At 44.3% G+C, this 14,723-nt stretch overlaps 1 protein-coding gene across 1 annotated transcript in view; it reads left to right on the top strand.

The window, feature by feature from the left end:
* The first annotated feature begins 3,484 nt into the window (after nucleotides 1-3,484).
* Nucleotides 3,485-14,723, top strand: part of CATSPERE (catsper channel auxiliary subunit epsilon) — a 146,100-nt gene continuing 134,861 nt past the window's right edge. Inside the window, exons 1-2 of the mRNA XM_087718006.1 lie at nucleotides 3,485-3,528; nucleotides 6,168-6,241. Of these exons, the coding sequence (XP_087574132.1) occupies nucleotides 3,499-3,528; nucleotides 6,168-6,241 (104 nt within the window). The 5' untranslated portion in view covers nucleotides 3,485-3,498. The remainder of the gene's footprint in view (nucleotides 3,529-6,167; nucleotides 6,242-14,723) is intronic.

Raw genomic sequence — 14,723 nt, 5'->3', positions numbered from 1 at the left:
TAAAGGGGAAGTGTTACTAAGACAATGGCACTTCAGACAAAACAAAAGGGCAGTGTTTTAGGAACATAAATTTCTTTCTAAAGTGTTACTTTATCTTATTCTGTCTTTATTCCCAGAGCCTATGTTCATTTCTCAGTATATGTTCTCAGCTTATCAGCATTTCTGGACCTATTAAATGTTACATGCATGGTAGTTTAAAAGACTACACTACAGTGTTCCCCTTTCAAATGTCAACGTCCAACAATTGTAGCATGTTCAACATTTTATGGGTTGCCAGGTTGAAACAGGCTTTTACTGACTTTTCCAGGTAGATGCAGGCTTCTCTAGCCCAATCAGCCTCATTTTTGTGATTTCCTGCTGCTGTCCCATAAAGGAGCTGGGGACAGGAGCAGATGACACATACAAGAAAACTGTTTGCCTGGAGTTGAAATAATGCAACAGATTGAACATTGCAGTAGCAAAATGTCATTACAGGCTGAAATAGCATAACTGGAATGATGGGATCAGCACCTGCCTTTGGCTGGAACGGAGTAATCTGGAAGTTAGCAATTATTTATCGAAAAGGAGAGGAAAGAATCAAGTTGCTTTTCTTACTCCAGTATATTTTTATTTTATTTAACTCTGACCACGAGAAGAGTAGAAAGAGGAGTACAGGAAAACACCTGGACATCTACTGCATCCCTTTTACACCACAGCGACTGCCAAATGTTTCCCAGGGGCTAGCAATGTGTCCAATGAGGGGCAGCAAAGCTAGAAAAATTAACTACTGTGACATCACTTTATCACAGTCCCCGCCGCTGTAAAATCACGGGTCACAGCAAAAAGTAAGCAAAATAGGAATAAGCTAGGAAGACAGCATTCTTAATGCCAGCAGCGCTTCCCAGCAAGTGAGATGTTGATCACATTGGAATTCCTCAGTGGAGAAAGCCCCATAAATCAACTGGTTGCTGCTTAGAAGTACATACAGGCGAGACCAGATTAATGAAGTACACAAAGCGTTCCAATTTAGTATAGAAAATTATGGGCGCGAAAGACCAGTCCCATGGAGGCGCTTTAATTATTCCTCCACCCACTTTCTGCACTTGCCGCAGAAAGAGTCAAGGTGACCCCATCCCGGCCGATGAAGGCGCCTTCTTCCCCGCCCTATTCACGCAGAGCTAACTCCATTGCCGCATCTCATCTCTGCGCTGCCCGCCGCCTATTGGTCATCCTTCGATAGCCCCGCGTGAGCCGATGTGATGACTTGCCTCCTTATCTGCATAGCCTGAACAACGTGCCGCTTCGAGCTCCCTCCACAGAAAGGACTACACTTCCCAGGATTCTGGTCGGCGAACTACGCCGCAGTTTACAGCCGCGGGGCATCCCGGGAGACGTAGTTGCTGTTAGTCTCTCTTCCGAACGCTGCTGAATTGTGGCGCTGTCTGTGCCGCGAGGGGGAGAGCGTGCGGCGGCCGTTGTTGGTAGCGGGCTGGGATGTTCCTTGCGCAGCTCTGATGGCCGGCTTTTTGATCCTGCTGTTGCTGCTGAATTGCCAGTGGTGGAGCGGTTGCGGGGCAGTGTGGAGGTGGGGTATGAGGGAGATTCAGGGGAAGGTGAGAAAAGGGTATCATAAGGGAAAGCAAGGCGAACATCAACCTTCCGTAACCGACGTTGTGTTCCAAGAAACGTGACTATTTTATTTATTTGTCAACATGTAAAAGGTAACAGGTAGTAGTATAGACATGGACATTATCGCATGAGATTGGTACAAATAGATGGATATAAATAAATATAACATGGCCATGAACACAAAATGAGTACATATCAATGGGGACAGTAGGACTGGGACGGTAGGCACTCTGGCGCACTTATGAACGCCCCCTTAGAGTCCTCTAAAAACAAAAAACCACCACAGAACATATTAAAAAGTATTTTTTCTAGTCAAAATTGAATGTGCAGTAAAAGTCTCGTACTCGATTTGGATTAACTCCCGCCCCCCCTTTTTAAAAAAAATAAAGACTGCCTTCTCTGCAACTAGAAAATTATTTCATCCCGGTATTGAATTTCTTTCAAGTTTGTCCTTTGTTTTATTTTTCTAAGAAAATATGCTCACTGTGACTTCTATGTAAAATTTTAGACTATTATTAGCATTTTAATAAAGGTGATAGTAGTATTTAAACATGGTAACCATGCCTTCTTTTGAAGTTTAGGAAACCTGTTTTCCTTTGAACCAAAGCCACTTCTTTTGATATGCAAAAAATAGCCATTCAGGGACTTCAATCAAACAAAATCAAACCCCCAGTGGGAAAAGAGGAGATGTAACATGTTGTAAGGGAGTTTGGTTGTATTTTTTGTTGCTTTATGACATATCACATGTATAATTTGTTTTTGTGCCCTATTTAAAAACTTGGCAGCCCCTTAATAAAGGTTTTCTGTGTTGCCTAAAGTATTTCCCACCTACAATCAACATCCAGATGAGTAGAGATTAACACAAAGATTAAGATTAGACCAGAAATCAAGAAATTAATCATACCCAAATAAGGAACTGCTAAGCAAGCTAACAGTAAACAGCCCAACCAAAGAACCACCAAAACCATTCCCTCCAACTGACAAAGTAGCCATCAGACTAGAATATAAAATGAGAGCAAACCTTATTCGGTACTAGCACCAATAATGTTACCTAGTTTGGATGATGAAATGTCTGCAAGAAAAAAGCCAAGCTCACAGAGCATCACCTCATTTCAATCCTGATCTACATATATATTCTCTATTGATATTTGTATCCTCTTCCTTTTCCTTAAAATGGCATTATTCTCCCTGATTGACATGAGATACTGCAGTTATTTTAATTGTCATTGTATGACCTTTTTGGCTCCCTGCTTTATTTCTTCATGTGATACATTTTCTTGAAGTGGACTGATGGCTTCCCATTTTTAATAGCACAATAAATAAGTAAATAAATAAATAAATAAATAAATAAATAAATGAATAAAATAAGTAAATAATATTAGAGGGGTGTGTGATGAATGCAGCTTTTTATCCTTGATTTACTATAACGAGGCCCAATTATTCATTTTACGGAAGCTCACAAATATTTTGACTTTTTAAAAAATTAAAATTTTCTACTGGAGAAAAGGAAAATTGAACTGAAGATGTGTCTCTCTGATTGGGACCACTCAGCTACTTTTTGAGGTGATTTTTCATGGCAGTGGCACTTATATAGATCTGGAGCAGAAAAAGACCACTATTACAAATTACTGTTTTCCAAAGTGTAAAAAGCAGAATCCAAAAGTAATTTGATCAAAGAACTGGCTTAGAAAGAATGGAATACCACTTTCTTCAATATTATTAATCTGATAAATTTGTCTCTTTTTTCACTTAAGAAAATTAGGCAGCCAAATGATGAATAATCAGAATAATTCATAACTAACCATTATAAGAATTACAGAGGAATGAAAGCATTAGCAGTTAATAGAAAACTTTTTTTATTTTACTTCCAGGTATACAACAAGCACCGGAATGTATTTTATATTTTCCACAAGTACTACTGTAAGTGCTTATTGTTAAAATCCATATAAAATATATATCATAAGTGGTTTCTACCTGGATTGCCTCATTGAAACATATTTTTGTGTGGTGGGTTCAAAATAAACTTTATTGCATTGTATATTGAGGTAGTATTTGAAGTTTTCTAAACTATTTTGCCATCTTTAGTTAAAGTTTTATAAATTTCATTGAACTATATTTACAGAGTAATACAATATATTATACATAATTTAGATTAAGACTCCAATTTTACATTTGTACATACTGGTTGTTTGCGGATTGCTATAGTATCAATTACAGAATACCAAACTTTTTCATTTGCAGATTACTTTACTAATATATTAGAGTATATTAATAATTTTATAATTTATAAATATATTTTTCTGAAATATAGCCATCAAGTTGTCAGTTTAATAGAGTTTTTGGCTAAACCTTCATTTCACAATTAATTTAGAGACTAGAGTATAAATAGAATTTGTGACCTGTTTTAATGTTACATCATTACAATACTGTGGATAGTGAATGCTTTCATGATGTCAGATTGTAGAATAAATCATAAGCATCATAAATGCTTTCATGATGTCAGATTGTAGAATAAATTAGTTATTTTCCAATATATTGTGTGTTTAATCTTGTATACCATTTTATAATAATATTTAATATGTGAAATGTACCCACTGTTGGTGCATTAATCAATAGGATCTTAGAAAACTACACAAATCAGCCACTTTGAATGAGCCGAGGTGGCGCAGTGGTTAAATGCAGCACTGCAGGCTACTTCAGTTGACTACAGTTCTACAGTTCGGCTGTTCAAATCTCACCGGTTCAAGGTTGACTCAGCCTTCCTTCCTTCCGAGGAGGGTAAAATGAGGACCCGGATTGTTGTTGGGGGCAATATGCTGACTCTGTAAACCGCTTAGAGAGGGCTGAAAGCCCTATGAAGTGGTATATAAGTCTAACTGCTATTGCTATTACTTTTTATTAATATGCAATTAAGCAACTACCTTCCTTTGATTTCAGTGAAACTTCAAATATGCAGAAAATGTTTATAAACACAACACATCATTTTTCTGCAATGATCTCTCAGATAATACCAGAAATCATATATCTTTGCCACATTGGTAAAGAAGAAAAGAATGGAGGTAGTGCACCCATTCTCACCTCCTTGACCTCTCAGCAGCTTTCAATACCATCAACCATGATATCCTTTTGGTCTGACTGCAAGGTTTGAGACAGTAGCACAGTGTTTGGTTTTCTTTCATAGTTGGTTAATAGAGAGCGAGAGATCCAGCCTTTGTGGGGTGCCATATGTCTTTGTACTCTATCTGCTTCTTTTTAACATCCAAATGAAGTTGCTAGGTGAGATAATCTGATACTATTGGATAAGTTATCATTACTATGCTGATGATACTCAGCTTTACATCTCTATCCCTTGTGATGTTGTGAGTGCCCGGTCACAGTGTCTAAATGTTGTAGGGGCCCAGGTGGAGGACAGCTCAGGCTTCAACTAAAACCTGGTAATATGGAGTGGGCTGCAGATTCATGAAGCCTCGGAATCTGAAGGTTTAACATTTTCAGTTCTGGATGGGTGGCACTATCCCAAACAAACCCAGTGCGCAACTTGGGGGTTCTCCTAGACTTGTGACCCCTGCTTAAAAAGCAGGTGGCAGTTGTGGCTAGGAGAGCCTTTGGGCAACTTTGTATTGCGTGTGAGTTCTTGAACCATGGGGCCCTGCACACAATGAGTCAAGCCCTGGTTATCTCTCAGTTGGGATACTGCAGTACGCTCTACATGGGGCTACTCTTGAAAAGTATTTGAAGCTACAGTGGTACAGAGTGCAAAAGCACGGATAGTTCTGGAGGTCTCTTGAGTGGCATATGTGACACTGCTGCACTGGCTCCTGATTTGCTTCTGGGTCTAATTCAAGGTATTGGTCATTATCTTTAAAGCCTGTATGGCATAGGTCCAGGATATCTGAGGAGCTGTCTTGGCCCAATGAGATTGGCCTACCCAATTGTGCCAGCAGAAAAGGCCAACTGGGACCCCACCAGCCAAGGAATTGCAGCAGGTGGGGTTCAGGGGGAGAGTCTTTTCTGCCATGGCTCTTGTCCTTTGGAATATCTTACCACAGGAGGTAAGATCTGTCCCCACCCATCTGGTTTTCAGGAAATGCCTTAAAACTTAACTATGCCAGTTAGCAGGTGGCTAGTGTAGTAGCAGAGATGCCGCCACACCTCTCCACTCTAAAACAATTTTTAAATTTTAATCTCTCGTAATTTTAATCTGTTTTAATATTTTATCATTTTTACTTCCATATGTTGTTATGTTGTAAGCTGTAAGATGAGCAGCATATAGATTTAATAAACCTCATACTGCAAGATGAGAAGCATATAGATTTGATAAACAACCAAATAAATACATTTAAAACTGGAAGTTTTGCTATATGTTTCAACACCAACCAAAATCTGGAGAATTGGAAGTTGCAACTTTTTCTGTGCAGAATTCACATGTGGAAGAGTCTTTTTAGATTTAAAGGAGTGTAAATAGAAATGCATAAATCTGTATTATTGATCAAATCTTTATATTTTAAAATCCGTTATATGTTTTACTGGGTATTTCAATGTTCTCTTTTCTTTATTAGATATATTTAGAATATGAAGGAACTGAATTTATAGAGTGGGAAATTTCAACATTTTGTAAAATTACTGATAAAGCGTAAGTATTACAGAATATGTAAAATACCTGTGTACAAAAAAATAGACTGTAGAAAGAATATCTACTATTTTTTATTTGAAAATTAATAAAATGTTATAACTAATGTACCGGTTAATTTTTGAGGCAGAAAGAGGATGACATGGTGATCCTTTAACAGTAGTAAATCTCAGAGCTAATAAGAATAATTTATTTATAGAATATTTTGTATTTCTTTTTTAAATTTTTTATTAATCCCATTTTATAATTTAACTAACTACAGTATAATAAAGATTATAAAAGTGATATGACAGTTACTATTTCTTTTTTAAACATCTAATTCTAAGCAAATCAGCTCTAAGAAAAAGATATGAGATAGATATGAGTTACCCTACTTTTTGTAATAAACAAATTAGTTGATTGTGTACTTAAACTAATTGTGTAAATCAGCATGTAAATCAGCATTGGAGCCTTTTTCCCCCAAAGAAGCACATTTTTCTTTGTTTTTGAGATAAGTGAGTGCATTCCCCAATATTTTCCATTAATTTCCCCACTCTTTGCAGACAACACCGCTAATAGTAAATATACTCAGAGATATTTAAAATAGTGGGTAATTTTATTAGGAAAAAGTGCTCTAATCTAGTGTTTTTTGCAGTTATACAGTTGATTTTTAAAAATATGGTTTATTGAATAAACACAACATAATCCATTTAAAGTATAAAAGAAACTATTATTATTATGAATATTAGTATCAATATTAGTATCAATATTAGTATCAATATTAATATCAATATTTTAAAGAAATAATTAGCCATTTTTACCTTTAAAAAACAGCGAAAAACACACACAAAAAAACAAGACAAACATAATATAAAATAGTTATACAGCCTTCTGTATCACCATTCATGTTTAGCCTTTGTAATTCTCTATTCTACATTGCCTTCCTATTGATTTTAACTTCTGTAATAGTGTAATAACAGTTGTACTAACACTTGTAATAATATTAATTTTCATATCACCATTTTATTTACATTATAGTCAATATTTTGAGTTTGATAGTAATTAGTAACTTTAGTTAATTTTTATTCAATATTAGTTTAGAGGGGAAAAAACCCATAAACAAAGACTTCGATTTCCTGTTGTGACTTCTGTTTTCTAGCCACATATATTCTATTCCATATTTTCTAGAAATCCGATTCTTCTCTTTCTTTTAATTCCATGGTCATTTTTTCCATCTCTGCACATTCGAGGACCTTTCTAATTATTGTTTCGTCTGCGGGTATATTAATTTGTTTCCAGTTTTGTGCGAAAGCGATGCTAGCTGCAGTGAGTATGTGTAGTATTTCGTGACCTGTCAAAAGCGCGGAGGACAAAATCGCACTCGACGAAAGTGCGCATGTGACGTCATCACAGCGCGACGAAAAAAATTAAAAATTGAAATAAAATTAAAATGAAAGCAAGCCGATTCACATAAAGGTAAGGGTTAGGGTTAGGGTTAGGGTTAGGTTAAGGGTTAGGGTTAGGTTGAGAGCGTTAGCGTTAGGTTTAGCGTTAGGTTAAGGGTTAGCGTTAGGTTTAGCGTTACGTTAACGGTTAGGTTTAGGGTTAGGGTTAGGGTTAGGTTTAGGGTTAGGTTTGGGGGGGTTAGGGTAAGGTTTTAGCTTTATTTTTACATTTTTGATCACAGCGCGATTTTTTCGTCGCGCTGTGATGACGTCAAATGCGCGCTTTCGTCGAGCGCGATTTTGTCCTCCGCGATTTTGTGGTGGAACCTAGTATTTTGTATTGAAATTTTTTGTTCATTTTCAAGTCTAATATTCTTAATAAGAACAATTCTGGAAGAAACAATAATTAGTTCACACAACATATTAAGCTGAAAAACCAGGTAATATTGTTAGATCGGGTAATGGAGAGGCACACTCAGGCTAAAGGCAACAACAGCTCTTTATTGTAACAGAACAAATATGTACAATCCAGCGAAGGTTGAGTCTGACAGCAGCCCTTTTATAGGGGGCTGTCAGACCCTTCGACCAATGAGATTAAACTTCTGTTCCCGCCGGAACAGAGGACCTTGGTGGAAACCATTATAACTGTAGCTAGTATCTAACAGCCCTTCCCTCTTAGATGGAATCATCCTACTGGTAACGTAGTCACGCAGGTAGGTGGGCCTTTTGGTAGGTCTGCCAGACCTGCGCAGTTCAGTTGGAGGGTGTTCTTCGGAGAGGTCGGACGGACCTGTTTGCTGTGCAGCTTCGCTTGGTGGAAGTTCCTGGAACCTTTCACAGGCCACGGCTGGAGCTTCTAGAGCCGATTCACTTGGAGCTCGCTGCGGGCCTGCAACACAAGTATCCCGGTGTCTTCAGGTTTGAGTTGGCTGTGGAAGGAGTGACTTTGTGCTCCTTTTGGGTAGGGCTTTGGCTAATTCGTGCAGGAGTTACCTCTGGTTGCCTAAAAGTGGAGTTGGAGAGGCGGCCACGGAGTTGGTCAACATACCTCCTTCAGTTCCGATCATCCTCGAACTCTATGAGATAAGAGCGAGGCCCGGTGTTGCCTATCACTGTGGCAGGAATCCACAGAGTTCCCCCAGCGTAATTGTGGGCGTAAACTGAATTCCCTACGCTAAAATTCCAAATTTTGTTTGTGGAGTCTGGGGGCGATGCGGCAGAATAGTTTGGGTGTAGCCGGTCTAAGTGGGATCTTAGCCAGCGACCCATGAGAAGCTCGGAGGGGCTTCTCCCTGTAGTGACACTTGGCATTAGGTATTTTAGGTATTTATTGGGATTTATATGCCGCCCTTTTCCCCGAGGGGACTCAGGGCGGCTTACAACGACAAGGGAGGGGAAGTGCAAGGTCAAAACAAAACAATATGTGAACAATAGAAAAATAATAAAAACCCAACTTTCATTCAACAGTCAAACACTCGGGCGGGTAATTAGAACCTATCCCCAGGCCTGCTGGGAGAGCCAGATCTTGAGGGCTGCGCGGAAGGTCTGGATAGTGGTGAGGGTGCGGATCTCCATGGGGAGCTCGTTCCATAGGGTCGGAGCAGCAACAGAAAAGGCTCTCCTCCGCGTGGTCGCCAGTCGGTATTGACTGGCAGATGGGATTCGGAGGAGGCCCAGTCTGTGAGATCTAATTGGTCGATTTAGGGAGGTAATCGGCAGAAGGCGGTCTCTCAAGTACCCAGATCCACTACCATGGAGTGCTTTAAAGATGGTCATCAGTATCCTGAAGCGCACCCGGAGACCAACAGGCAGCCAGTGCAGCTCGCGGAGGACAGGTGTAACGTGGGCGAACCGAGGTGCGCCCACTATCACTCGCGCGGCTGCATTTTGGACTAGCTGTAGTCGCCGGATGCACTTCAGGGGCAACCCCATGTAGAGCCCATTGCAGTATTCCAGTCTAGAGATCACAAGGGCTCGAGTGACTGTTGTGAGGGCCCCCCGATCTAGGTAGGGCCGCAACTGGCGGACCAGGCGAACCTGGGCAAATGCCCCCCTGGTCACAGCTGACAGCTGGTGATCAAAAGTCAGCTGTGGATCCAGGAGGACTCCTAAGTTGCGGACCCTATCTGAGGGGTGTAGAATTTGACCCCCCAGCCTAAGCGTTGGTATATTAGCCAAATTATTGGGGGGGAAACACAACAGCCACTCGGTCTTATCCGGGTTGAGCACCAGTTTGTTAGCACTCATCCAGTCCTTAACGGCCTCCAGACCCCGGTTCATCACGTCCACCGCTTCATTGAGTTGGCACGGGGCGGACAGATACAATTGTGTATCGTCCGCATATTGATGGTATTTTATCCCGTGCCTCCGAATGATCTCGCCCAGCGGTTTCATGTATATGTTAAATAGTAGGGGGGATAGGACCGAACCCTGAGGTACTCCACATGTTAGGGGCCTCAGGGACGATCTCTGCCCCCCCACTAACACCGACTGCGACCTGTCCGAGAGGTAGGAGGAGAACCACCGCAAAACAGTGCCTCCCACTCCCACCTCCCGCAGTCGTCGCAGAAGGATACCATGGTCGATGGTATCGAAAGCCGCTGAGAGGTCAAGGAGAACCAGGATGGACGCATAGCCTCCATCTCTGGCCCTCCAGAGATCATCGGTCAATGCGACCAAAGCGGTTTCTGTGCTGTAACCGGGTCTGAAGCCGGACTGGAAGGGGTCAAGATAGCTAGCTTCCTCCAAGGCCCGTCGAAGCTGAAAGGCCACCACCTTCTCAACAACCTTCCCGATAAAGGGAAGGTTGGAGACAGGACGAAAGTTGTTTAAGATGGCTGGATCTAACGATGGTTTCTTTAGGAGGGGTCTCACCACCGCCGTTTTGAGTACGGCGGGGAAGTGCCCCTCCCGAAGGGAGGCGGTGACAACCGCCTGGATCCAGCCATGTGTCACCTCCCTGCTGTTAGCCACCAGCCAGGAGGGACACGGGTCCAGAATACAAGTGGAGGCACTTACAGCTCGGATGGCCTTGTCCACATCCCCAGAGGCAACTTCCTGGAACTCAACCCAGAACTGATGTGGCAAATGATCCTCCTGTGTCTCAGCTGGATCTACTGCGGTGGAGTCCAGGTCCGATCGAAACCGAGCTACTTTGTCCGCCAAGAATTGAGCATAATCCTCAGCCCTGCCCTGCAAGGGGTCTCCCGCATCCCTCCTATTAAGGAGGGAGCGGGTTATCCTGAACAGGGCGGCTGGGCGTGACTCGGCGGACGCAACCAAGGAAGAAATATATGATCTTTTTGCAGCTCTTAATGCTCGGACATAGTCCTTGGTGCAGGTAGTTAAGAGTGCTCGGCTTGCCTCGGACCTATCGGACCTCCACTGGTGCTCTAGGCATCTCCTCCGGCGTTTCTTCTCCCGGAGTTCCTCGGTAAACCAGGGAGCTCTCCGGGATCCACTGACCCGGAGGGGCCGTAGTGGCGCAATCCGGTCAAGAGACTCCGACGCCGCCGAGTGCCAGGCGGCAGCCAGAGTCTCCGCCGAACTGTGGGCGAGGGTATCAGGAATAACCCCAAGCTCCGTCTGGAACCTCAGAGGGTCCATAAGTCGCCTGGGGCGGAACCACCTGGTCGGTTCCTCCTCCCTACGGTGGGGGTTTGGCCTCCGGAAGTCAAGCCTCAGTAGGTAATGGTCTGACCACGACAGGGGTATGATCTCATTACCCCTCAGACCAAGATCACACATCCACTGCTCCGAGAGAAATACGAGGTCGAGCATGTGACCCGCTGCATGGGTTGGGCCCCGAATTACTTGGGTCAAGCCCATGGCTGTCATGGAAGCCATGAACTCCTGCGCCCCATCAGAGCGTTCACCGAGCGATGGCAAGTTGAAATCCCCCAGAACTATAAGCCTGGGGAACTCAACTGCCAGCTCGGCTACTGACTCGAGGAGCGAGGGGAGGGATGCTGCAACGCAGTTGGGAGGCAGGTACGTTAGCAGCAAACCCACTTGACCCTTGAGGTCCAACTTTATCAGCAGAGACTCACACCCGACAAGCTCCGGAGCAGGGACCCTACGAGGTAACAGAGACTCCCGGATTACAATAGCCACACCGCCACCCCTTCCCTGGGCTCTCGGCTGATGAAGCACCTGAAATCCCTCTGGGCACATCTCTACAAGGGGGACTCCTCCTTCTGTGCCCAGCCAGGTTTCAGTAATACATGCCAGGTCTGCCCTCTCGTCAACAATTAAGTCCCGGACGAGGGGAGCTTTGTGGACAACAGACCTGGCATTTAGCGACAACAGCCTGAGACCAGGGTCCTGACTACTCGCGCCATCTGGTCTTGGAGTGGGACTCCTAGGGCTGGAAGGAGGGATCTCTGTGATGTAGCGAACCCTCCTTCCCCGGTAATGGCCAGCCCTAAGGTCCCCGCCATATCTGCCTCTCCCTGTCACGACCGCTATGCTCCGACCCACTCCCATGTCCATGGTCCCCCCAACCACCCCGGTCCCTCCCGCCTTCCCCAGCAGGTCCTCCGAGTCAAACATACTCATTTATCTACTCTAGCAATTCCCACGTAAAAATTTAAAACATATAAAATACAAGGGTAACAATTACTAAAAGTGGGCCATTCATTCAATTCCAGCCAGCCCCCATACACTCAACATTCAATTTAAAATTGCGCAGTTATAGTATATAATACTAGTGATGATAATATGGGAACAGTGGAGGAAGCGATGGTCTGCTCCTCTCCCTTCTTATGATCTGGGGAAATGTCCTAAGCCACCAAGTCAAAAGTGCATAGTGTATCAGGTGGCTATAGGCAAGCGAGATTAAATATAAGACTCCAAAGTTCATAAACAACATCCGTATAGTCTTGTCCCACTGGTGGAGGTTAGCGGGCTGTATATTCGAGAGTCTCTTTCCCAAGGACATATAAGGGCCCCAATGTAGGGGACCAGAGTTCGAGGCTAACTTGCACCGCTCTTGGAAATGGAAGGAGAAATGCTGGTATTCTCGGGGCTCAGTCCTTATCCCTGTAGTCGCCATCCTCTATTGCTCCCCGCTAGTTGGCCGCGGTCCTACTCCTCCTACTAGTTAAATGGGCAGGGAGCAAAGTCCGGAGGGGGCTACAACGACAGTAGACAGCAAAGCAGCAGATGATAAATAGTAAAATGGCAACAGATGGTCCAGTGAGCGAAGATAGATCCGAGGGGGAAGGGGGGGCGTCTAAGGCAATAGCAAGCACGTCCATTCAATACATAAATTCAGTGCAGCCTCCAACAGCTTCCGGCAGCCCCCTTCTTTAAAGTAAGATAAATTAAAATTCACCCCTCTCAGTTCACTAGTCACCAAGACTCACAATCTCAGTCACAACTACTTAGCTCCAGCATAGTCAGCAAGCTGGCCGGAGAAGAGAATGTAAAATGTGATACTGTGAGTCAGCTGTTTGGCGCCGCCATTTCCTCCATATTTTCCTCCACGTTTCTCTTCCAACCTCAGCAGCTGCTGTTCCGCTGCTCTGGGATGGATGATAGATGATAGGACCAGGGGCCAGTAGGCAATTGGCCAGGGGGCTCACCAGCAGCACCAAGGGCTACCAAGAAGGCCAGAGATGGTAAGGGGAGGCTCCGAACAGGCTCCGAACGCCCGCGCGCCGCTCTCACCGCCGCGCGCCGCCGTCGCCGCCGTCCTCGCACAGCTGGGTAGCCCGGGGGTCTTAGGTTCTCCCAAGCGCTGTTCCCAAGGCCAAAAAGGCCAGAGATGGTAAGGGGAGGCTCCGAACAGGCTCCGAACGCCCGCGCGCCGCTCTCACCGCCGCGCGCCGCCGTCGCCGCCGTCCTCACACAGTTGAGTAACCCAGGCTGCCGCTGTGATGGAAATACGAGCCACTAAATTTCAACCGGTCCTGTGGGATCCAAGGGTCTTAGGCTCTCCCAGGCACTGTTCCCAGCAATTTTTTTTTTTTTTTTTTTTTTTTTTTTTAATGTGAGGGTGGCGTAGATGCTGCTTCTTCAGGCTATGGATAGCCTGCTTGAGTGTAGACTACAGCATGATGGTCAGTGATGACCCCGTGTCAATCTCCATCTCGCATGGAGAACCCTTGATGAGGATTATGATCTTCAGCTTTTTTGGCCGCTTAGTGCAGACTTGGCCGATTGAGGTGTGGTAGGTGACTCTGGTGTAACTCTCTGAGCACCATGGTGGCTTCTGCCATGCCCCTTGGTTGGGCCTCTGCTGGCAGTTAGGTCGGCTTCTTGGCTGCCAGGTCGTCGTGGGGTGCTCCCTTCTGCAAACCTCGCCAATGTTCCCCTTCCTCTCGCAGCGCTGGCACATAGCATTGCAGAAATGGCAAGCTGATCTGGCATGGTCTCTTCCGCAGCTTGTGCAAGGCGGGAACCACGATTCAAATTTGCTTGCTGGATTGGCGCAGCTACTGCACATGCGGCGGCTGTCATCTTCATCTTCTGAGCTCTCTGCAGCCTTGCGATGTATGCATGTGGTCTTTTGCATGTCTTGCGGAATGCTTTAGCGCTGCAGGGTTTCTGTAGACTTGACGGCAGATTCGGATGCCCTGGCTTCGTCCAAGGCAATTTGTAGAGTGAGGTTAGATTTGGCACGTAACCTCCTCTGTAAATTAATGTCCTGCACACAGCATATGATGCGGTCAAGAATAAGTTCGTCTAGGTCTCGGAACTCACAATACGCTGCGGCTTTTTGTAGCGCCGCAACATACTCGTTGATCGATTCCCCTTCCTTCTAGTTGTGAATGTTACATTCATCCCAGCGGACGTGCTTAGACGGCTTGGGAGCGTAGTATGTCCTCAGCGTCTCTTGAAGCACTGACCAAACGACCGATTCTAGTGGCATTGGCTTAGAGAGATCTTTGGCTGTTTTGAACATTTCCCATCCACAGTAACCAAGGAACATGTTCTTCTTGCGGCCTTCAGAAAGGCCCATGAGGTCGTTGGCTTCGAGGAAGCAGTTGAACCTCAGCATATATGACTCCCAGTGTTCGGTCACTGGGTCATACAAAGTCAGTGGGGCGTGCATGGCC

This window comes from Thamnophis sirtalis, unplaced genomic scaffold, assembly GCF_051295495.1.
Source record: "Thamnophis sirtalis isolate CommonGarterSnake01/CBP01778 unplaced genomic scaffold, rThaSir2_p1.2 scaffold_6, whole genome shotgun sequence".
NCBI lineage: Eukaryota > Metazoa > Chordata > Lepidosauria > Squamata > Natricidae > Thamnophis > Thamnophis sirtalis.
This window is presented reverse-complemented; position numbering and strand designations above follow the sequence as displayed.